This window comes from Centruroides sculpturatus, unplaced genomic scaffold, assembly GCF_000671375.1.
Source record: "Centruroides sculpturatus isolate CEXI.00-Female unplaced genomic scaffold, Cexi_2.0 scaffold1755, whole genome shotgun sequence".
Classification (NCBI taxonomy): domain Eukaryota; kingdom Metazoa; phylum Arthropoda; class Arachnida; order Scorpiones; family Buthidae; genus Centruroides; species Centruroides sculpturatus.
In genome coordinates this window covers 19241-43930 of record NW_019386073.1, presented here as the reverse complement: position 1 = coordinate 43930, position 24690 = coordinate 19241, and the positions used below count along the sequence as shown (strand labels likewise).

General features: G+C 30.1%; 1 protein-coding gene across 1 annotated transcript in view; it reads right to left on the bottom strand.

Annotated features, from left to right (window-relative positions):
• LOC111613428 (multidrug resistance-associated protein 4-like) overlaps nt 1-24690 on the bottom strand; it is a 65118-nt gene that overhangs the window by 21974 nt on the left and 18454 nt on the right. The window contains exons 5-13 of the mRNA XM_023354789.1: nt 24072-24263; nt 22093-22187; nt 21051-21137; nt 20183-20279; nt 18892-19077; nt 17853-18028; nt 16167-16447; nt 1100-1333; nt 929-1035 (exon numbers count right to left, since the gene is read on the bottom strand). Coding sequence (XP_023210557.1) covers nt 929-1035; nt 1100-1333; nt 16167-16447; nt 17853-18028; nt 18892-19077; nt 20183-20279; nt 21051-21137; nt 22093-22187; nt 24072-24263 — 1455 coding nt within the window. The remainder of the gene's footprint in view (nt 1-928; nt 1036-1099; nt 1334-16166; nt 16448-17852; nt 18029-18891; nt 19078-20182; nt 20280-21050; nt 21138-22092; nt 22188-24071; nt 24264-24690) is intronic.

The following is a 24690-nucleotide window of genomic DNA, read 5'->3' as shown; positions in this document are numbered from 1 at the left end:
TTTCTAAAATAGTAACTGGTGACATACGAAAGTCTTCTTGATACCATCTAACTGTCTTGGCCGAACTTTGTTTTTAAATTTTAATATAAAAAGAACCATCGAACGAAAAGAATTGAGAGTCTGAAACTAGTTTTTTTCATTTTCATGATATTTTTTGAGTAATTTCATGTGCATATTAGCACTTTCTAAATAATAGTGAATAAGTTTGATATTTCCTATTAATTTTTAAGATGATTTTTATTAAGTTGATATGATAATTGATAGCTTTAATACAATTCGTTTTGAATTGTTTGGAAAAGTATGAATAGGCAAACAATAAATAGTTTTTGGAATTTTTGACAAAAGTAATCCTTTGTAGTAGTATTTATATACAAAATTACTATCAGATAAAATAACAATATTTAGTAATTATTAATCAAATAACATAATTTATTATTAAGATTTTGTCAAATAAACAAATAATCACTTTTTAAACTAAATATGCTGCGTGTTTATTGTACTTGTAACACACTGAGTATTAAGGTAGAAGACATTTAAATTGCAAACCTATTATTAAATTGTTTTGTTGGGAATACAACATGTTAATTTCATTGTAGTGTGAATAAGTATTTATTTCGGAAAGTGCAATATTTCACTTTCTTCCTCAGCCGATAATAACAAAAATAAACAAAAAATATCTTAACAAAATTGAGTAAATAATAAAGAAATAATATTTCAAATATAAAACGAGCTGTGAAATTTCTATATCAGGCTTTATTCTCTTAAATGATATCTGGTAGTTTAGTGAGAAAATATGGGTATTTATGTTATAAGATCTTTTTTGGCAAAAAGTTTATCGAGTTCAAAATATATCATATAGCCTGATAAAACACCCAGCAGATCGTTTTGATATTTAACTTAATTATTGGGTTTTTGAAATACAGAATACCTGAAATTCCGCTTCAGATGTCATTCCAATAAGATGTTGAAGATACTTAAATGTAAATAATCCATAATTAATAACAAGTCCAATTTGACTTCCGGCATCATCTGATGCTAAAATTATAAATTCAAATTTACTTATATTATAAACTAGTTATATTTAAATGTATTCACCCACCTGCTTCAATTGAAAAATTGATAATAATGATAGTAGTAATCAGATTTATAGCAGGAATTAAACCACCATATATATGAAGCCATTGACTTAAAGCAACATAAATGAACCACGTTGCAGTATGATTATCCTGATACTTATTGAAGGTGGATTTAAATTTACTTTCAGCTTTAAAGGCTCTAATTGTTGTTAGTCCATAAAGAGATACACTCAGATGAGAAAATACCACACTTCTCGCTATCAAAAGAAATTTCTATGTAATTTAAATATTTAAAAGAAACCTTCTTAAATGAAATAATTATGTAGTTGTTATGCAGTATTTATCGACGTACGTGAGGAGTAATTACATGTAAAATTAAATGCAAACTGAAACATTTTTATATTATAATTTATTATTTCTGAAATAACTGTATACGTAAAGTAAAATAGGTCGACAGTATCATTTGTTATGTATATAGAAATATGTTAAATATACAATATATATTTAACACTTTTCTATATTCATAAAAAATGAAACTTAAAGTTTATTTGAATTTCCTTATACAATTACATACATACATATATGTATGTATATATCAGTGTTTCTCAACCTCTAACGAATCGTCGCCCCCTTCAGTTCAGAATTCGGATGCCCAGGGCAAAGGATAACGCCAAATTTGTGCTGCTTTGAATAGAATGGTGACCAGAATAATGTTATTTGTTTAATTATTGTACGATATAACGAATAAAATATCTAATTATTCTTAATATAATGTTTTACTACATCGCAAGAAAATTGTTTATTGCCCCCCAAAATATAAATTGTTACTAATCGCCCCCTCAACATGGAAAAACGCCCACATGGAGGCGATATCGCCCCGTTGAGAAACACTGGTATATATTATTGTATAATATATGTGTCATTATTAATACGCAAATGCTTAAAAGTAAAGCATAATAATTAATTATTTATTTCTCACAACTTGAATCAAAGCAACTATTCTAGATGTTTACAACTTTGCTTATGATTTTTACTGGGAAATTCCACTGACAATCAAGTCTATTTTTAATTGTTGCAGAGTTCTCAGCAGTGACCAACTAGATACAACCTGTATTCAATGGCATTTCACATGCTCCATTGATAAAAATATTGACATCATTTTTCTATTATTCAAAGTTTTTTCACTTTCACTACTAAATTCCAGAAGAGTTGTATGTATTTTTACAAAATATATGATGATTGGTTAGAAACCTGATGACTTTGGCCAAAACTTATAGTTTTTGCTTTATTAGTAATTACATTTTAATAGAAAATAACTTTCATATTATTAATTGTTATGAAATGTCAAAAGGCAAATTTCCGGAGGTAAAGACTCAAAGGAGCTAGCACAGAGTCTTTTTCTATACCTTTTACCTAAATGTACTAACGAAAAAAGCTGAGTATGTAGTATTCCATATAGCCATGATCGATACAATTTATAGACAATACAAATATGATCGCAAGCTCAAGTTGATGTAATAATTTTAATAACTAAACAATAATAGAAATTTAATTATATTGTACACGTGTAAAGTAAAAACGCTTTCATTTTTAGCATAAATTGATCCTCTCTAATGTGTATTTACCAAGTTGTACTTTAAACTTATCAGTCCATGTGATCGAGATATTGGTTTAACTCGGGTTGATGAAGATGTATTGTTTAGCGATAGTAAAATCTGATTGTTACTAATATACATCCCTTGTAACAGGCCACTGCCTTAATACGAATAAAAACTTGATTGATTGATTGATAATAATTTCCGGAGAAAAATAACCTTTTTTAAAAATTGTAAATCGCAATACTGTATTAAGTGAAATTTTTCAGTATAAATGACATAGCACTCTTATATCTACTCACCCCTAGACCTTTCACTATGAAATTTTTTTTTAATGTTCTACCACCCTGTCGTCGGATCATACCGAAGTAAACAACAAACACAAGCATATTCATGCACAGAAGTGCGTATATATATATATATAATATTGTCGTGGCTATAATTTGGCTACGATATACCGGTGAATTCGTCTCTAATAAGATGGCACAATAAGCATTCTGTCACGAAATGCGCTATTCATCCATGTAAGTACTGTACAAGCAAAGCTTGTGAGCATGTTGTAATCTACGATGTACAATGTTCCATTGTTAGAAACTTGGATTGATTGTGTGTATAAAAATTATACTACGCTAATACCAGAAAAAGGGTTATCGGCCCAGGAAGAAAATTCTAACGTCAATGCAACCGGATTGAACGATCAACAATGGTAAGCCTAAATTTTTGTCTTAAAAACAAGCGTTATAACGAATAGAATGACCGAAATACGACATGGACAGCTATCGAAGTTAACTGGTTGCAATTTTACAAGCTGGAAGTACCGTTTAATGGCCATCCTAGAAAATAGAGATCTAGGAAATTTATTAACAAACGATCAACCTACGGATCGTGACGAAGAGTCGAAATGGAAGAAAATGGATATCCAGGCTAAAGGAATTTTAACATGCGCGATGGACGACACAAATGGCAGATATCTTAACGTGTAGAACAGCGAAACAAATTTGGAGCCAGTTGAGAGAAAGAAATGAAGGGGACCTAAGGAGGCAAGTGATGGAGGCCAGAAACAAGGTGGCGAGATTGGTAATAAATCGTGACGAGACGTGGCGAAATTATCTATTAAGACGAGAAAAACTTCTAGAAAGTGCTAATATAAGGGGAGCTGAAATAAAAGAAGACAAATTCATCACCGTACTACTGAAAAGTTTTCTTCAAAAGAACTTACTAATAGCGATGCAATTCGACAACCTAAAACCCCAAGATCTCTGACATGAGAAAAACATGGATTCGAACAGAGGAAAAACCTTGCAGCCTACATAGCATATAGTCAAGTTCAAAAACCACTTAGTTCACTTTTCAGAAACGTTTATATTAACGATTAAAACTTGCATACAGTTATGAGGTTACAAAAATAAAACAATTACAATAATTCAGATATAGCAAAGTTCAAATGTCAATTAAACCACAACAACAGGTCAGTCGAAACGGAATCTTTGCGAAGTATTCCTTCAGACTTTAGTTACCACACAGCGAGACGAAACAACCCTCTTAGGCGAAGCTAATCAAACTTGAGTTTTCTGGATATGTCTTAGGCAAACTGAAATTCCCGCCTAAACTCAATCTTTTATGCGAATTGAGGCGAATGTAATTCCACCAATCAGCGCTTAGTAGCGCTATCGGACTATGCTGGTCGTACGATGTTTTCTAGGCAATCCACAATCGAGTTTCAAAACTACCGACATCGCCTGATCCGCGTCTCAATGACGACGTCCGTTACTCGTTTGAAAACAGGAAAAGTGAGAGAAAACGTATGTCCCGACGATTTATCCCGACACTTATCATCCACCTAATTACAAAATTCCAAAAGACAATGCTCAGAATAAATCTTATACAAGGGAAATGCTATGCAACATCTTCCATAAACAAAATCACAAGGCAATTGAATGCCGGTTAAATCCGATCAACAAAGCAAGGAATAGAGACAAACGAGACAACTTCGATTTCGATAACCTAACATCAAATTTCAAAACTTCTAAAATAGCTTTGAAAAACTCAGCTAGAGAGGACGGTAGGTGACAGAATGGGTAAAAATCAACTAACGAGGGTAACAATCAACAGCGAGTAATTAATTTAACACACACGATGAGCCAGATACATGCTGGATCACAGACAGTGGGGCGACCTCTCACATGACCTTAAATTCCCAACACTGTAGTTACAAAACATGAGAAAAGATAGAAAAACAATCACTATGGTCAATAATAATGTCATACACTCAGAAGGCATAAAAGTCGCATAAATATGAGACGAAGACTCTAATAGATTACTTTTCGAAGACATACTATATACTCTTGATCTGAGCAACAACCTTATTTTTGTAACTAAACTGGCAAAAAGGGAAATCAAGATAATTTTCGATGCCGTGAACTGTAAAATAGTTGACGAAACAGGAAATGCCATCATGTCTAGCAAAAAGAGAAGGAACATATAAACTTATACTCAGCATGCCCATCCATAAATACAGTATGAAATCCAACCATAATGACTGGAAACCTGGAACTAGCGACTCTACCATATAAATGGAAACTACTGTAGATGAACTTTTAGCAAAGAACGAGATGATACGCAATTTCCCTTTCCCAATCTTACCACAATTCAACACACCTGTATACGATACCTGCATTAGAGTGAAGTTTCCCAGGAAGCCCTTTAAACCGGTGATGACAAAACAATCATGAAATTCTTTCAATCTCCTACATCTTGATTTATTCGTCCCTTCAGAGACGAATCACTAGAAGGAACAAACGATGTACTCACCATTGTGTACAACTACTCAAGAAAATTTTTTACTAAATTCTTAAGGGCCAAATCTGAAACAACAGGAGCAATCATAGACTTCATAAAAAATGTTAAAAACACAACTTCGAAAAAAGTTCAAACAAATCAGACCCCATAAATGCAGAGAATTTCTTAACAAAAACCTAAGGGCATTATTAATTAAAGGTTGAAGTATTAACCATGAAATGACTAATTACTATTTCCCCGCTGAAAACTGCATGGGAGAAAAGGCCAATAGAACTCTTGTCAAGGGTACTACCACTCTACTACTAGAAGCAGAACTGCCAAAAAACTTCTGGGCTGAGGCAATGTATTGCTTTACTTATGTACCAAACACCCAGCCATAATGATTCAAAGGGGATCCCGATGAATTGTTCTCCGGAGAAAACCCACTATAGGACACTTAAAAGTATTTGTCTGTAAGGCATATTATTGGATTTTTAAAATGAACAGAAGTAAATTTGACTCAAAGGCAGAACTAGGAATCTTCGTGCGATACTCATCCCGAAAAAAGACATATCGAATATTCGACCCTGCCACTACGATCTTCATTGAGTCACGTGATGTAAAATTCCTAAAAAACCAAAAAGGCAAAAACTTCCAAAAATAAGGAAACCCAACGCAGGTCTATATCGTCGTTGATAGAGAAAGACAGTGTACCAATTCAACTTCTACAGCCCACGATATAGAGGATACAGAAGTCACAAATTTGGATAATCAAATTGAGATAGTTTACAACTTAAATGAACCTATAAAGGAAAACCACTCACTCTCTAATTGACGGAAAAAAACCTAGACTACCTCTACATTTCTACTACAAACCACCCCTAAGTGACTCCAATGTCAGAGAAAACGTATTGGAAAACACAAATGATCCCACATATCGATCCAACAACAGAGTCTTGATATCAAAAACCAAACTCATAATCCCGAACAGTTACAAGGAAGCAATGAACCTACCGAGCAAACACAAATGGATAAAAGCCATGAAAAAAAGGTATGCAATCACTAAAGGGGAAACTGTAACCCTACCAGAGGAAATAAAGCACATAAGATACAAATGGGTATACAACACCAAACTGCGCCATTAAAAGGATTTGGATAAAATTATTCGTCGAAGAGCTATTTGGGGAACTCGAAACAATCCAACTGCTATGTGATAATCAAGCTCTGGTCTCCATAGCAAACTCTGGCTACACGAGTAACAACGCCAACCATCTAATTAGATTGGCATCCTTATCTAAATCAACAGATAGGAGAAACATTTAAACTTGGTTATATAAACACTAAAAAAACACAGCCGAAGCATCCACAAAAACATTAAACCGATAGAGGTTTAATATGTTGGTCAAAGGCGACTTTTTGCATATGTAAATTCGCTAAACCAACCCATGGGCAAATCATGCACATAATCTCTTGTGGCTATAGTTTGGCTATTGAAGGGTGCATATACATCTCTAGTGAGATGGTGCCATTAGCATTCTTCTAGTCATCCATGTAAATCCATGCAAAGCTCGTGAGCTCGTTTGTAATGTACAAAAAAGACGTTCCATTGTTAAACTTGGATTGATTGTGTATATAAAAATTATACTGCGCTAATATCGTAAAAACTGCATATAGTTATTGAATTTCTTGTTTTTGGTTTTTCGCTTTAAAAGGTCAAAATCTCGACATCTAAAAATCCGAGAAAATTAAATTTGTCAAAATTAGAACGTGTTTTCTATTGCATAACATAATGGGTAGAAAAGTAAAAATTCATTGACAAGTTCAGGTTCAATTTCATGTGTGCTAGTTTCATTGTACAAGAAAAATCTTCAATAACAGCATCTGAAGAATAATTTCGCATTAGTATGCAAAACTTTGCATATACTCTCTTGCAGTAATGGTATCCTTTACAGAAATGTGTAACTGGGTTCACAATTACAGAATATATATGAACACTTTCAGATAGTGAGTGCACCTCACAACTTTGCAGTGATCTTTAGTATTGGGAACAACGTATAGTGTAAGAAACAACAGGTAAAATTTCGCTAGTGTTTCATTTTTTGAAACATTTGTAACAGGACATCGGCCTAGATAAAATGACTGAAAGAAAAATGTTAAGTAAGTTAGGAAAGCAACGTTATTTGTTACATAACATGCCTGGCTGCAAATTTTAATCATATTTTTAATTTATTTAAATTAAAATATCAATATATGTTTTCCATCTCAAATTATTGGTGGCTTGCTCCTGCACATCATAAATTTTTTTCAATAAAAACTAAAATTTAATTAATGCTAAATAAATTAATTCAAAAAGTAATTAAATATAAAGATAATACAATAATGATTAAAATTGTCTCCTTTACACCAGAATGGAAACATAAATCAAAATTAAAAATAATATCATATCTAATTCAAATCGAATAAATTAAACATCAACACGTTTTAAAAAACCGTTTAAAATCTGTTTTGAAATTTTCAAATTGTAAATCAAATAACGCAGAGTCGCTTCGTATTCTCCAGTTTATCAGTAGGTGTTCGTAAGTTGAAAAATGCCCCGCAAATGTGTTATTAATGTTTACAATTTTTGTTATATTTGTAGCGAATTCACGTGTGCATTGCAAAAGCATAATATCACTCTACTTGTTAGCACCACATACAAATACAAATTGTATTTCAAATGTATACTCGGATGTAAGCATGGGCCCCAAATGTATGTTGCAACCACTGTGCAACTACTGTTCGTCAGTGGCTGAAAGGCAAATGAAATTTGCAGTGCCTATGATATGGAGGGAGCCCGCAGACCCTGTACATAACTGTTATATTTGTATGATACTTCCAATCAGTAAGGGCTACTCGAAAAATAAAAAATTGACAATAAAATATCTCAAATGGATCGAAATAGTTCAGCATTTAGTTTTCTTAGAGAGACATTTCCAAACATTAATGAGGCAAATGTTAAAGAAGGGATATTCGTAGGTACACAGATTTCCAAGCTTCTCAAAAATGCGCACTTCGATAGTGTAAAAACAGGTGCTGAAAGATAAGCTTGAAATGCTTTCAGAATGGTGGTAAACAATTTTGTTGGAAACCATAAAGCTTCTAATTACAAACAACTAGTGAATAACATGCTGTGATGTTATGAAAAGATGGGATGAAACATCTCTTTGAAAATGCCTTTCGTCCATTCTCACATTGACTTTTTCCCTGAAAACTGTGGGTCATTCAGTAACGAACAAGGAAAACGTTATCACCAAGACATTGCTTGTATGGAAAAACGATATCAACAAAATGGAGTCCATCAATGTTAGCAGACTACTGCTGGAACATTAAATGTGAAACGCCCTCAAGTTCATACAAGAAGTCTGTAAAGAAGCGTCATACATGCGAGTGATCTCATGGGTATTTTATGCATTCACTTTTTATTTAGATTTTATGTATCAAGACGTGTTCTGATAGTTTCTGTGTTCTATCTCGAATGAAAATTACATTATCTGTATATATTCAGATGTCTGTTATGCAATGTATTAAATGTTAATGTACCTTCTAAACTTGAGCTAATTCTGTGTTTTATAACCATTATTAACCATTTTTGAATTCATTAAATCAAAATCATTAAGAAACAGCTCGTTTCGTTTCCTTCGGAAACGAAAAGTTTTTATTTGTAGACCTGTGTAATTTTAAATTTTATGTTACTTGTGTGTGGCAGTTCTAGTCATCCATGTAAATCCATGCAAAGCTCGTGAGCTCGTTTGTAATCTACAAAAAAGACGTTCCATTGTTAAACTTGGATTGATTGTGTATATAAAAATTATACTGCGCTAATATCGTAAAAACTGCATATAGTTATTGAATNGGGAGTGAAAGAACAGTTTCTTTTTATATTATTTTTACATTATTTTTACGTAATTTTTAATAATTTTTATCTTTATATTAATATATATATATACATAAAATTATTAAAAATAATGTAAAAATTAAAAGTTACTTTGTATATCTGTATTCTGTATGTAATTGAAGGTTATTACTCAAAAATCAAACTTAAACAATAGTTGTTAACTTTATAAATTTGATTTTTCATACAGTATGGATGTCATTTATACTTATCCCCAACATGTTGGTTTTTATTTCGGTGGGGACAAAAAACATTTTGGTTTTAATATATACACAGATAATATATATGCAAACTTTTTATCTTTGCTTCCTTAATAATTAATTTTTGTTTATCTCTGTTGAAGCAGTAGATTTTTAAATTTCGACTTGTATATTTTATTCACAAATATGAAAGAGTTGAATTTTAAAGATACTCGAAGAAACAGAATGAATTTCAGATAAATGCTTTAAAATATTCAACCAAAAATTTCACCATTAGAAAAAGTTAATAATATAATACCACTACCCATTTGAAATACTTACATTTTCCTTCCATATACTTTATGCTTTGCAAAAGTCGGCTGTAGATTTTCCATAGAACATAAAATAATACTGAAAGAACAAATGTCGATATCAGAAGATAACGGCACAGAAATGCTTGAACAAGAAACATGCCAACAAGTAGACAGTATCCCTAACATAAAAAAAATATGAAATGATCATAAATACAAACGTCTTTATAAATTCAGATTCCACAAACAATAACTTACTTATATGTTTTTACTAGTCTGAAACTGTGTTGTTAATCTTATTTGTTACTTAAACACTATGTAGTGTAATTAATCGATCACTTTGCATTTCTTTATCTCTTTATTTGCAATTGAGTTCAGTGATCGAATAATTACACTACATAGTGTTAAGAAAGAAAATTATTTTTATGTATTTAGGAGTGACTCAATGTTATATTAATTAGGGAATAATCTACTGTTTTTACAGTATTGCATCGAAAATATAACACATGAAAAGTGCATTATTATTTTGATTATTGATCAATTATTTTATTTTAGACAATCTTTTTATTTCTTACTGCCAATAGATTACAAAACAGATGTAAATTGAGCTGTAATATGATATTTAATTTAGAAATTTTTATTTCAATAACCTTAATTTTTCTTAGCAATCGATGATGACTTCCCACTTCATTACTAATGTATAAAGGTAGGTACCATTCATACATGACCAAATCCAGGTCTGGAACAAAAGTTAAGTTTGTCCTTGTTTACAATTGTACAGATAAGAAGTGCATTATATAAAAAATAAATAATATTAAATCAAGTTTATGGAGAAGACTAACTGCTAATGTGCTATTGCAGAAAACTATACCTAGCTGTGTTCACAAAAATTTCAGATTTAATGATTTCTGTTGAATCGCCCCAGGTTTGCCATAAGATTTAGTGTAACTTGAATGGCTTGGCCAGTCGGCCATTAGTGAAAATATATCCAAGCCAAAATATATGATATAGACCATTTGAAAAACACATTTTTTATATACGAGAAATATACGCTTACTACGTAACGTTTAAACATTACGTATCCTACATATCACCAATCATGTTGAAACTTGCGTGCACTGCGTTGCTCATTTTTACATAAGTGAGAAATGCAGTGATCTTTTCTTTGGTAGTAATTGTGCAGTAACAGATGCAAAACGAAGGTAATAATCAAAACAAGGTTCAGGTTGTATTACGAAAATCATTCAAGTTTGGCATGCAAATAGTAGACACTCAAAAAATTTGTCGGTTTAATAGTGAAACTGCATGGGAATGTACGCATGGGAATGTCAATTCATAAAGGTCTGGTCACTTAGTTCAATAATTAAAACAGTATCAGTTTCACGAAATGCCAAGTGGATTTGTTATTTGGCAACAGAAAAGCAAACAGAAAACATCCTGGCTTCAGAAACATAAAATTGAAGGTTTTCCATTTACCGAAGAGACTGATCTTGCCCTTTACAATTTTCTCAGCGATTAAAAAATTACTTCACAGGTTAACAAAAGAAATTTGGTAAGATGACAGAGTTCAAAAAATTAAGGCATTGTTTTAAATATTTAGAAAACTCTTTTTTCGTAAAGTATATATGAAATTTTGTACGTCTTAAATACAGTCGACCCCCCTATAAGATAGAGATACGTTCCATTCTCTAGGAATCCGCTTTCTTAGGAATCCTTCCAATCACAACCCGACACGTGTCAAGTTTACGGACTACGGCTGTTTGAAAGATTTTCTTCCATAAAATTAATCGATTCTAGACTAATCCGACTCAACATTTCCAAAATACGTATATATTTTTTGGGAATAATCCGTATAAACTACGCTATAAACAAAAAATTGTAGGATTACTTACCGAGTGTCACCATTCGACATTGCCATTGCTCAACATTGTTTTCGTCGCGGAACAGCTCAGCAAAGAGCGGCCGATTTCTAACAACTTATTTTTCTGTGAAAACTTCGTAGAACTTCGGAGACATCATTAATATAAATAATTTTAATCGCCGTTGAATAAGAAATGTTTCTTTCACAAGAAATGTATAAAATTACAGTACTGTATTAGACTTACGGTACCTAATTTACATACTGACAGACGATAGTTAGCGTAAAAATCTCCGTAGCGTGGCGCCACGCTAGACGGCGGAAATTATATATTTAATTATAACAAAGTTACAATAAGTTAATATATAATTATATATACAGTACCTAATTTATATATAATTAATATATAATTATATGTACAGTACCTAATTTATATATAATTTATATAATACTGTCCAGACGATAGAAATCTCTCCGTAGCGTGGCGCTACGGACGGCGGGAAAGTAGTTCGGCTTCCTGATGACGTTTGAGGTGTTTATAGGGAACTTTTACTATTTTTTACGGATACCGGTAGCAATTTTTTCGTAGTTTTATAGGAATCGTAACTATAGGGACCGTAATTATAGGGGGGTCGACTGTATAAATATTTATCTACATATTTACGTTAAATTGTAGCTTACAGTGTGTGTTTTAGAAGTTGTGAGTTACATTTCTGTATAATATACAAATTGTCTTTAACTCTTAGTTATGGCTTAGTACCTGATATCTTACTTACATGTGTATTTTCACGCTGTAATTTATGCAAATTTAAATACTGTAAATGAACGTAAACTTACCCTTATCGCAATGTAATAAAAGAAAGGTAAGGTATCATCCATCATGTTTACATCTTTGGAAAACCGATTGAAGATATTACCTATAAATATCGAAATATGATATATTCATTAAATTGCATCATTATTTACAACGTATTTATTATAATATGATTATTATCTATGGAAATTCCACACATATAAATCTACGATCAAAGTTTCGAGGATTAATCTGTTCATGGTTTTCATTTCTGAAACTTTGTGTACTCTGCACGTTTATTGCTACATTCCATTTAATCTTTCATTAATCGCTTTATTTCCTTCCCATAATTACTGGCATGGGTGCGATTCTACTACCATCCATATTAAAAGAAATTCTTTATAATACAAACATTAATTTTATCTTGAACAATTGTGTATTACTTTATATTCATTTTTTTCATGCATGTTGTAATTATGAACAAGTCATCTGTAAAAGATTTTCGAATATATGTTAAGCAAGCAGGTCAAATTAGAATTTGGTGCCTATCACTTTCATAAAAGTGAGATTTCGGATGTCATTCATTCTCTTCTGATGTAACTTTCAAAAACATATCGCAAACAATTATCATTATATGCTGGCACAAAAGAATGACTTACAGTATATGACTATTACTAACCCATATTACTAAGTTTAGTAATTTCTATCGGATATGTATAAAAACACGGTTTAATATTAAAACTCTGGTACGCATAGTTTATGTCAATTTATAAAGATCTGGTCCTCGAGTTTCTGGCAAACTGTTTCTACAGCTATCTTTCTCCTTTTCAGCAATGTTAATTATAATATATGAACACACCTGAATTTTACTTGCCGAGTTTTTTTTCTCTTTATTCAAACGTTTTCAGCCTATTTGGATAGGCCATCCTCAGGCTTTCCTTTATCGTTCCAAAATGGAACCATTCGTTCGAATTTTATATTTATGTAGAATTCATATATTATGATTCTACAGCTTTTGTGCAAGTCTACTACAATGAGCTTACAATAGTTTATCATTAGTCAAGTATTTTCATGGTGTGTTGTTTCCTTGCAATTGAAAGCAAACTGCTCCAAAATGGACATGATATGATTCATTAGGTATTCAATACCTCATTAGAAATGTGACCTCTGTTAGATACCAGGTGCCATTCTTCCAAAATTCGATTTTTGTTTTCAAAAACTTTAAATAAATAACCCAACATTCCAAGTCTTATATAATGTTATATAAAGTATAAATTACATGACAAAATTAAAACAAATATGTCACTAACTGCGTGCAGTAAATTTTATTGCAATGTAAGGCAGTACTTTGAATTGCCGCCCATAGTGCTCATATTTCTATACAATTCCGATGTAAAATAATTATACGTTTACAGTGATACTATACTCTATAATTTTTTTTTCGTCCATAATATTTGGACCAATTTCAATTTATTTCTAATGGGCAATTGCCTATATATAAAACGCGATTTTCCCATCGTCATATTTTTGTACAATTGTCTTGCGATCACATCGTAATAAAAATTTAATACTCTCAATTTTACAACAATTACAATTTTTGTTATTAAGCAGTTGTACTATTCAGTACCTTGCAGAAGTATTTACACATACCTTAATTTTTTTAATATTATTAAGATTTATTAAGTACAGTATTAAATTATTAATTCGCACATTTCACATCATATTGTAAATTGCCGAATTTTCGGTGCTTTAAGCATTAATTATTTGATTGGTTCAATTTTCATATACAGAATATTTTTGTTTTAACAACCAGACACAAATGTTAATGTTTTCTGTAATATATTTTTTTATTCTGTAATGTTTAACTCACGTGGATTCGAAAGTAACGAATTATTTTTATTATTTTTTTGAGTTAGAAATTTGATGGAATATACAATAATTTAAAGTAATAATTTAACACTAAAATGACACACTTGTAACCTAATTTGAAAGGGAACTATGTTTAAGGGAAGTAAAACTTTCTTTCTATAAGATCTTATTACATATCTCCACAGAATATCTGTAATCTGAGTTAGGTGGAATATCCTGTTGGACATCGGTTCATCCTGTCAGATGATGCAAATCACGAAGTGTAACTGGAGGAGTTTTCCGATAAAAACTGGAAATTCCCACTCCTTAGTTTCAAGGAAACTGCCGTAGATGAAACTTTGCAATATGGATGGAACGACCGTAATTAACACCTGTCATAGAGAAGAGGATCGTAGACAAGAGGACAGCCCTAAGAAGATTTATCCCTAGAAGAAGCAGTCAGGTGTAGAAGTTCCATCTTGCTACCATCCAGCCCTCCTCATTCTCTCTATATATAGAAATCACAAATCAGAGGTATTGTTAAATAAACATATGTAAGCTCTCTCTGACTCAGAATTTACAGTTAAGTTGAGGTGAATCCCGTTTATTTCAGGGATAAAATATTTTGTTTCTTTTTTCATAGACTTTGTACTATTTTGTCTTTTATGTATTAAATGTTTTATGTTTGTAAATAACTCATTCAATTTATACAGACCCTGAGGGACGATGCAGGTAAGTCGAACTTACCCGCGACTTTCCTCCTCACTCGCATTTTTAGTCCCTCCTATATAGTGATCCACCAAGAGAGTGAGCAGAGCCTACCGATCTGACGAATAGAAGGCAATTCGCCTGTCGTATTCTTCCACACGCATTTGACACACCATTTATAAATGATTAAAATTTTCTTAAGTTTTAATCTATAGAATATAAAATATATTTTTCATTAACTGAATTTAACCTGCAGGCACACAGTATTATAAGATCGTTCGTTGTCTTGCATCATTGAGTAACTTAAACTATTTCCCATCCATTAAACTTAGCAATCTGACAGGAAGAAAGGTGGAACAAATGATGTAATGAAATATATGAGCTGTAAGAACACGAATATAGTAAGTAAGCCAAAAAAAATCGTTTTTAAGCACCGATACAACAAAATATACGAGGAAAAAATAAAAATAAAAATAAAAAATAAAAGCATATGGATAATAAGGAAAGTCAGAAAACGCATTTAAATGTGATGTATCATGTCACCATTGAAATTAGTGACTTCATTAAATAGTAATGTGCAACGTTAACATTTTTCATTGTATTACACGGTTGAAACTAACAGATATGGGAGAAGAGGAAAATAATCTTTAAAAACATGATATTCTTCTAAGATAGAAATGAAAAAAAGTTATCAAACATTTCAAAAGTTTTTTTAATCTTTATGCTAATTTTGTTGAGAATATTAATACTTAGGATTAAAATAAATCACTTTAACAACTTTTTCAATATGACTGCATTGTTGAAATACTTACAACGTAATTTTATGAATTATTATTTACTGCTATTCATTGGAACTTTTCATTCACCAGTTGTATAAACGTACAAGTATTAAGTTATAAAATTCCTAATTTCATTTTGAAATGCTAAGTAACGAATATTCATAATATGGTAAATGTTATTTAAGTTTTATACAAAACAGTTGTTCATCATTTTTAATTTTGAAATTTTCGCCTGTGTTATTGAAATAAGTTTTTGAATTTTATTGAAGAATTTTTAACTTAATAAATCAAATCGATATATCATACATACCAATGGGATTGTTATCTAGAAATGATATTGGAGTTCGAGTAATACAATGCAACATGTTTCTATGGAGCTTGATAGATGCTGTTGTAAAGAATTTGTATAACAATAATCCAGACAGTAATGAGGTTAGTACTACTGCACATATCCATCCAAAGTAAACATATATATTGAACGCTTCACTTTGATAGAAATTTGTTTCTTCATTATTGCTATATATTGTTGTGTCAGATGTTACATTTTTAAGTTTCTCTATGTCTTCGCTGTGAATTCTTGTATCTGTCAACCTGAAATTAAACACGAAATAACAATTTAATTTGCTTAATTTTTTAATACATCTTTATCGAAATAAATTATAACGAAATGCAATAAATGAAGCAGCTATCAACAAATAATATTCACGTTCTGTAGGAAGGTGTTGTACTTCTTTGTAAGTACAACACCTTCCTACTGTATTTATTTTCTTTGGTAGAGTAATAGACCAGGCCACAATCCTGGAGTAAAAGTCAATAATCTGCTAATTGTTTTATTGTTCTGTAAATAAAAATTACCTTCTTGGTAAGAAGATTGTCAAATGACAAATTAATTCTTTTATCGTAAATGTTTTTTTCTTTAAATAAGACAACTAATATTGACAGAAGCGATTTCTAAAATTTAATATTAATTTTTATTAATATAGTCACACAGTTTAAGAAATCGAAGACAGATTTCAATGTATATATCGCTGTAAATATAGAAAACATCAAAATTTGTAACTGATTGTTGAAACAAGGAATGAACTTTTTGAAACGATATGCGAAGTAAACTAATCAAGAAAATAATATGCGGACCACTGAAATTCAATCGATTAACGACATTACGTCTAATGTGCACATTAAAAGCTTTTAAAAATTTTTTAATAATATTTCAAATAATCCATAGTCAAATTGAGTAAACGATATTTTTATGTAATAAACGAAAATTTTAAACGTTAAAAAATTGGAATTATTTTTCATTATGCATTGCTCACAAGAATGTCAAATGATAACAAAAAGTGAAAAATCACGTGGTCAAAAATAAACACTCGCCGGATAAAATAGAACTGAAATTGGTATAGACAAGCAGTACGAGAAATATTATTATTGTTACAATATATTCTTTTTATGTTCCTATTTTACGAATTGCGCTAATTATATACAGTGCGTAAAAGTATAGCGCTTCAGCAATCCAAGAATATTTTACATAACAGAGTTGATTAAAAATGCTGGTATGTGTATTGTATTTTCTCTAAGTTAGAAAGGCATTGAATTTTTTATATTTTTGAAAATTTTACAAAATAAATCTACTTTTATAACAAAGGTATATGGCATTTAAAAGCGACAACACGATTAAAGTAAGTGACTTTAAATTATACAGATAAATTTAACACTTTCCATTTATAGATGAAATGAATGTACTTAAATTCTTTCAAAATAATTTATATTATTTTTTTAAAAATTTTATTTACTACTTTTTTAAATACAAAAGTTCAACAAAATTATATTGAAAGCGATAAAAAAATTTATTTATTCTAACACTTAACTGTGTTCATAATGAACTAAACTTGCTTATCTGCTGAAATGATTATCATTGTGTGTTGGTTTCTGTTAAAAAGTTTTTTTAAAAAAAGTAGTCATTGCATAAAACATTACATTGAATATGAGGAAACCGTACCATTTGATTAGCCAATAGTCGCTGCCACATATGATAGATTGTGATAGAACTAGCGTTACTAATATAGTAATTTTCATGAAGATGCCGGCTCCAGCATTTACGTATTCTTTATAAACTGATATTCCCACTGTTTCAAGTCTTTCGTCTTCATTTGGTATTTTGTTGTTTTCATTTACCTACGGGTGATAATTCGAAATAATAATTGAAGTTATTCGTTGAATTACACTTAAATCTGACACGTAATATTTTCTTATTACTTTTCGAATAAAAATGAAATGATAAATTATACATATAATGCTAAATTTAATATCAATTAATTCACACTGGTAAAAAAATATTATGTGTTGTAATGGATTTTATTTAAAAAAATGAAAAATTAAATAAATTATGATTTGAATACAACTGAACAATTTTAAACAGATTATATCACTATTTTTCTTATACACTTGCTTCTTTATGACTGAACATTCCCTTCGTTAAGTAGAAGAGTTTTCTGTTTATCAGTTAACCTATCACATGCAATAAAAATCAAAAGCAAATATAATGTATTATGTAAAATATGATTTTTTAATTATTTAACTTTATTACAGAAATAACTTTGTGTTAAAACTAAATTTATGTAATTTATGACTTAATATTATTAATATTTCATGCACTAAATAGTTGATAATAAAAAAGTTACGTTGTATAGCAAATATTAAACGAAAATTACAGATTGCTGACAAACTCTCAACGTTCACTGAATTGATAATAAAATTCTATTAAAATAGCGACTTCTGAAAACGAGTATTATTTTTGCTTAACACTAAAAATGACAGCTCTCTCATTAAGTTTTTAATGTTAATATAAATATGAGTAATTAAATATGACACAACGTAATGTTTATAAATTAGTTATTAATATTTATTTCTGTAGATGAGTAATTTAAAAATTTACAATATACAGGAAATAAAAAAATCAACCTGAAAGAAGAAAATTCAGCCATTCTACTCTGAAAATATTAACTTAGATAATTGTTTAATAAATTATTAATTCTTACTATGTTGTTACGATCTCCAATACCATCACAAATTTGAGATTGAGTACTTTCAATTATGTCTTCATTGTTGAAAATTGCTGTCTCTTCTTCCATGCTATTTTCAATAATTCTTTGATCTGACAAAATAACTGTAAGTATATTTCTATTCATCATTTCAGTGTAATTGCCAAAATATTCACATGTTCCCTGAAATACAATTATGATATATATAAGTGCATTTGCATGAAAATCTTTACTACACCAAAATAATAATAAACTTAAAAATGTATGCAAATAAGTGTTTGGCTTTGAAAATATACATTCTTTCCAATTTTAACCGAATTTACATATAAAACAAATCTAATTACTAGTGTTATATACAGAAAGTATTATAGAAAATAATCCCTATTGTGTATTTACAAGTGGCGTGCTGTCCATGGAAGCTGTGGAAATGCCGCATCCTTGTATTTTCTAAAATATAAATACATATTTTGCGATTATATTTTAACGTACTTTGAATTACTTAAAATTAGTATTTTATTATAACCGAATTATGTATTTTATTACAAATCTCTATACATATGAAAAACAATGATAAAATTGCTATGGTATATTCGAATATAAATTCGTATATGCATATTCCCAATGGAAGTGCAATATTGCCGAATACGCGATAGTTTCCACGGCGAAAAATATTTGAATGATGTAAAGCAGCAAAGTTATGCTCATTCGCGCATGCGCTATACAGAGCACTAACTTCATGCGGTTTGGCTCGTGGATGATACACACGAAAATATCGTATAACGCTTCCAATGATTAGGTTTGTTTATAATTTTTACAGAAACACAGCTTCCCTATGATCACATGTCACCGCACGCTATTGGTGTTTTTTAAAATACAAAGCAGAAAATATATAATATAATTGTTCTGAAACTCGAAAGTGTTCAAGTGGATAAATATCAGTAAATACTAATTTTCTGTGTTATTAACAGAGAGATAGAGTGGCCAAAGATTCAATCACGTATCTGATACTGGAACAAAGGCCATTCTCCAGAAAAGATAGTTTCTGAGATTTTTCGTTTTAGGTAGCTTTTATTTTGGAAAAATATATTAACTTATATCGCCCGTAAAGGATATATATACTGTTATGTTATGGCAGTATTTAGTTAATTCAATGAACTTCAGGTTTTCCGTGTTAGTCTGAACTTTATATTGTGAAAACCGTTACAATTCATGTGTTGTTAAAACGAAATATAATGTCATTTTTAATTTAAAAATACAATAAAATGCATAAATATATTAACATATTTACCTTATTTAATACTAAAATTTTACTCGCAGAGTTTAAAAATTGTATTTGATGCGTAACAAGAATACAAATCTTCTCTTTCAAGTATTCCATTATACATCTAAAATGAAGAAAAAGTTCAAATGTGATAAATTATACCAGAGGTTACCGAACTTTTTTCACAGCTGACCAGATAACTGAGAAAATGATGAACGCGTCTCGCACAATTATTTTGTTCAATATAGTACACCGAATACACAAAAGATAAAAACTTCATTGTAAGTACTAACAAAAAAACACTCTGATATCCAAAGTCGCAAAACAGTCGCTGAATTTTTCATTTCACTGATTTCCTACAAATCATATTACTGCCAAATGCTAAAATCAGATTGGATCAAATTTGGCACTTTTACTTACACTTATTTAAATTTTTTCTACATAGTAGTTTAATTCAATGATATATCCATATAAATAATTATATTTTAGCTCATTTGTGGCAAGTGCTACGACAGTCCAAATGAACTGACTTCACGAACTAGATCTGACCAACGGACCGTAGTTTGGTGACCTCTGAATTATACGAAAAATAAAACTTAAATCTTAAATATTTCAATTCAAACACAAATTATTTATCGTATTCATACACATACTTGGCAAATCACAGAAATAATTTGTGTTTGAATTGAATTAAATTACTGACACAGTTTCAAAAATACCAGACTTAAATATTTACTTTTCGAATATATGTTTTGCTACTGGAACATCAACAGCGCTTAATGGATCATCAAGGAGGAATATATCGGCATCTCTATATAGTGCTCTAGAAAAATTTGTGTTTGAATTGAATTAAATTACTGACACAGTTTCAAAAATACCAGACTTAAATATTTACTTTTCGAATATATGTTTTGCTACTGGAACATCAACAGCGCTTAATGGATCATCAAGGAGGAATATATCGGCATCTCTATATAGTGCTCTAGAAAATATAAACATATAATATTATAAGAAAAACAAATTTTGAAAAAAAACGCAAGAATTATTTTTTAAACATTAGATTAAAACTGTATTCATTTTTATAAAATTTGTGTAACAGTTAAATTATGTTTTTATGTTTACGCCTTCTTTTTACCGCTGTGAAAAATGCAATAATAATAAAATGTATATGTTGTAAAATTGGAAAACATTTATTGGTTGGAACAAAACGCAGATAAAACCATTCCTTTTCCGGTGCTAAATAAATGTTTCAGTGTGGTGTTATGTAAGATGACAAAGCGGATGTAAGTACTGTAAAATTATTTGATATGGGAAGAAATATTGTTCTTTTTTAACACAATACTTTTTAAAATTTTACAATATTTTCACTTTTGTTCCCCGCAGTGATCACAGAAATTAATCATGAAAACATTTTAAGCTATAAAAATATCATTCAGTAAAAGAAACAAAGTAATAAAGACGTATATATAAATCCAAAAGCTTTTCCTTTCACAGTCTCACAACAATTTCAAGGTGTTGGGTGTAAGCTCTTCTCTTAAAAAACAACTAAGGTAAATTTTATCGTCTTTGAAAATTTCAACTTAATAATGTGTCTTACTATCCTGAATTCCATTGTGCTGTGAGACACAACCAAAAATATTTTGGATTAAAGTGACTTTATATATATGTATAAAATATACATCATCAAAATCACGTTAAAAAGTAATAAATATTTTTGAGATTTAGATAATTCTTTAAAATTACGTAATCCTGCGTAATAGTCGTTATCTTAATTTGGGAATTTTTGAGAATGTTTGTTGTCTGTATGTAATTCTTCTTTAATAGCAATACATTTAAGCTTAACTCATATATTTTTTACAGTACATTCGCCATATAGCCATTAATATGTAATGCTAGTTTGCACTCAGAAAAATACATTAGAGTAAGGGCGTTATTACCTTGCTAAGTTAATTCTTGCCTTTTGTCCACCACTCATTATCACTCCTCTTTCTCCTACAATTGTCAGATCTCCTTTAGGAAATAAACTTATATCCTAAAAAAAATAAAAGTTTATTATAATTATCTTTTACGTAATAAGCGTTGACCATTATATTCGAACACAACATAACTTCATCATGTAATTTAATTAAACATTAGGAAACGTAAATCAATTGATATTTGATAACATAAAAAAAAACAATTTGGTTTTTCTCTTTTTCGTACTATAGCTTGCATCATTTGGCAATAAAGAATTAAAGAGTAATTTTTGTACTAAATTTAATAAATAAAAATTAATACGTAAGCCTCATGTGCGGATACACCACAAACGATATAAATTTTAAATCTAAATTGTAAAATTGCTTGCTTTAGAGCTAACATTTCCAATTAAATTATTTCATCATTTTCTAGCAAAATGTTTTTTAACTTTCCTTAACGAATCACTGATTTCATTTATAACTACTACATTTTATGTCAAAATTTTTCATTGCACAAAAAACCCACGTGTTCTAGAGTCAATTTAGCAATGTATTATGCAGGTAATATTAATTACTTATATATAAACAAAACTGTATAACATGTTGCGTTAATTTTTAGGCTTAACGAAAATATTCTTGCTTTTATTAACTTTGAATTATGAATTACATAAAACATCTGCACAATTTAACAAATATGTATGCAACAATTTCTTATGCAGAATAGTGTTACTGTGAAACTAATGTATTCTGGAATTAGAGAAATAATAATGGTGTTTCATACTGTCAAATTTAGTCTGTATAATTTTTTGAACAAAGTTTTATTATAACAACTGTGCAATTTTACATAAGCAGAATTGCTATAAAGCAGAAAAATATTTTATTTTGAAAAAATTTTATTATCCATTTTTAATGACATTACGATTATTACTAATACGATTATTACTATACATTGAAATCATAAATACGATTATTATTATTATTACATTATGTACTTATAACGCTTATAACGTTACTGCGTTATTGTTTATGATGTAAATGTATGTAATTTTTTTACACTAAAATATACAAAGCAGAAATATCATTTACAGTTTCTAACATCCCTAAACTGAAAAATCATAATCCTGTGCATTCTTCTATATTACTAACTAGCAAACCTCGCCACGCGTTGTTCTGGCTCAAAATGTATCTATTATAAATGTACAACGCTTCCCCCGTGGGGGGGGGAATTTTCGAAAAATCCCTTCTTAGTGTACATTCTCTCGACATACCCTATTAAAATGCAATCAAAAACACAAATACCCGCATTTAAAATAGTATAATACAAGCCAAGTTTTTCACGGTAAGCCTTAATCCTAACCATCTCCCTTCAGTGGGGGGAATTTCGACATGTATATTATATAAAAACACATGCGTATTCGAATGCAGCTTTGTGTCAAAATTTCAAAGGAATTAGTAGGAACAAACGAACATTACATTTTGATTTATATAGACAGATAGAAAATGATCTGCTTTAGTTAATCCTCACAGAAAAGCATAATACCTCACAGAAAAGCAAACTTAGGGCGTCATTCTCTTAGCGCCATCTGTTGGACATAAAAGTCTTAACCTAGATGATATGTTTTAATTTATATGAATGTTTAACGGAATAATATATCTATCTATGTCTACCCCGAAGTTCCATTCTAAATATTAATGAAAGAATTTTTGAAATCGGATGAGTAGTTTCGGAGATTACCTGCTACATCCAAACTTACTTACATACTTACTTACAAACATTACCTCTTTATATTATTAGTATAGATAAAATATAATATATTATGATTAATTTTCGAATTATGTTCGACCATATTGTAATTTCATCATAATGAAAATTTGTAAATAAGATCAAACATCTTTTCCTTTCCACTTGATATAACTAATGAAAAGTTTTCTTATAAGACGATAAAAGGAAATAGAATTACCTTTTCTAGAGCTGTTATATACAAAACTTTTCCATATTTATCTTCTTCGTATTCTTCACCAAACAAGATATTTTCTCTAATAGTTTCGTTGAATCCCCACGCTTCTTGAGAAGCATAAGCGATCTTTCCTTTCAATGACACATTACCAGTAGTTACAGGAATCTCTCCCAACATGGACATTAATAAAGACGTCTAAAAATATATAAATCGTATCATTAATTGGTTTGAAATATTTTTATGAATAACATAATCAGATAAGAATTTAGGTGTTAATATAACTATACAGTAGACCCCCTATAACGCGAGTGTGAGATAGCAAAAAGTCTTATATTTGAAATAATCTTTAATAATAACGTTTCGCGAATTACGCAACAATTGTTGTTCTTAGCTACCTGAGAAAGTCTCCCGTTACATTTTCTCGAAAGCAACATGACGCTTTCTCGTGAACTATTAACCTCTGCACGGCCGAAATCGTCCGTGAGTATCATCAGAGACGGCCGAAAAGAGTTAGTCGCTGCCTTAGTCCTCGGAGAGGAAAGCCGTCCCTTCAATTATCATCCATTAAGGAATCCGAATTAATCGCCATAGGATAAACTTGTCTGTGTGTGTGTGTGTGTGT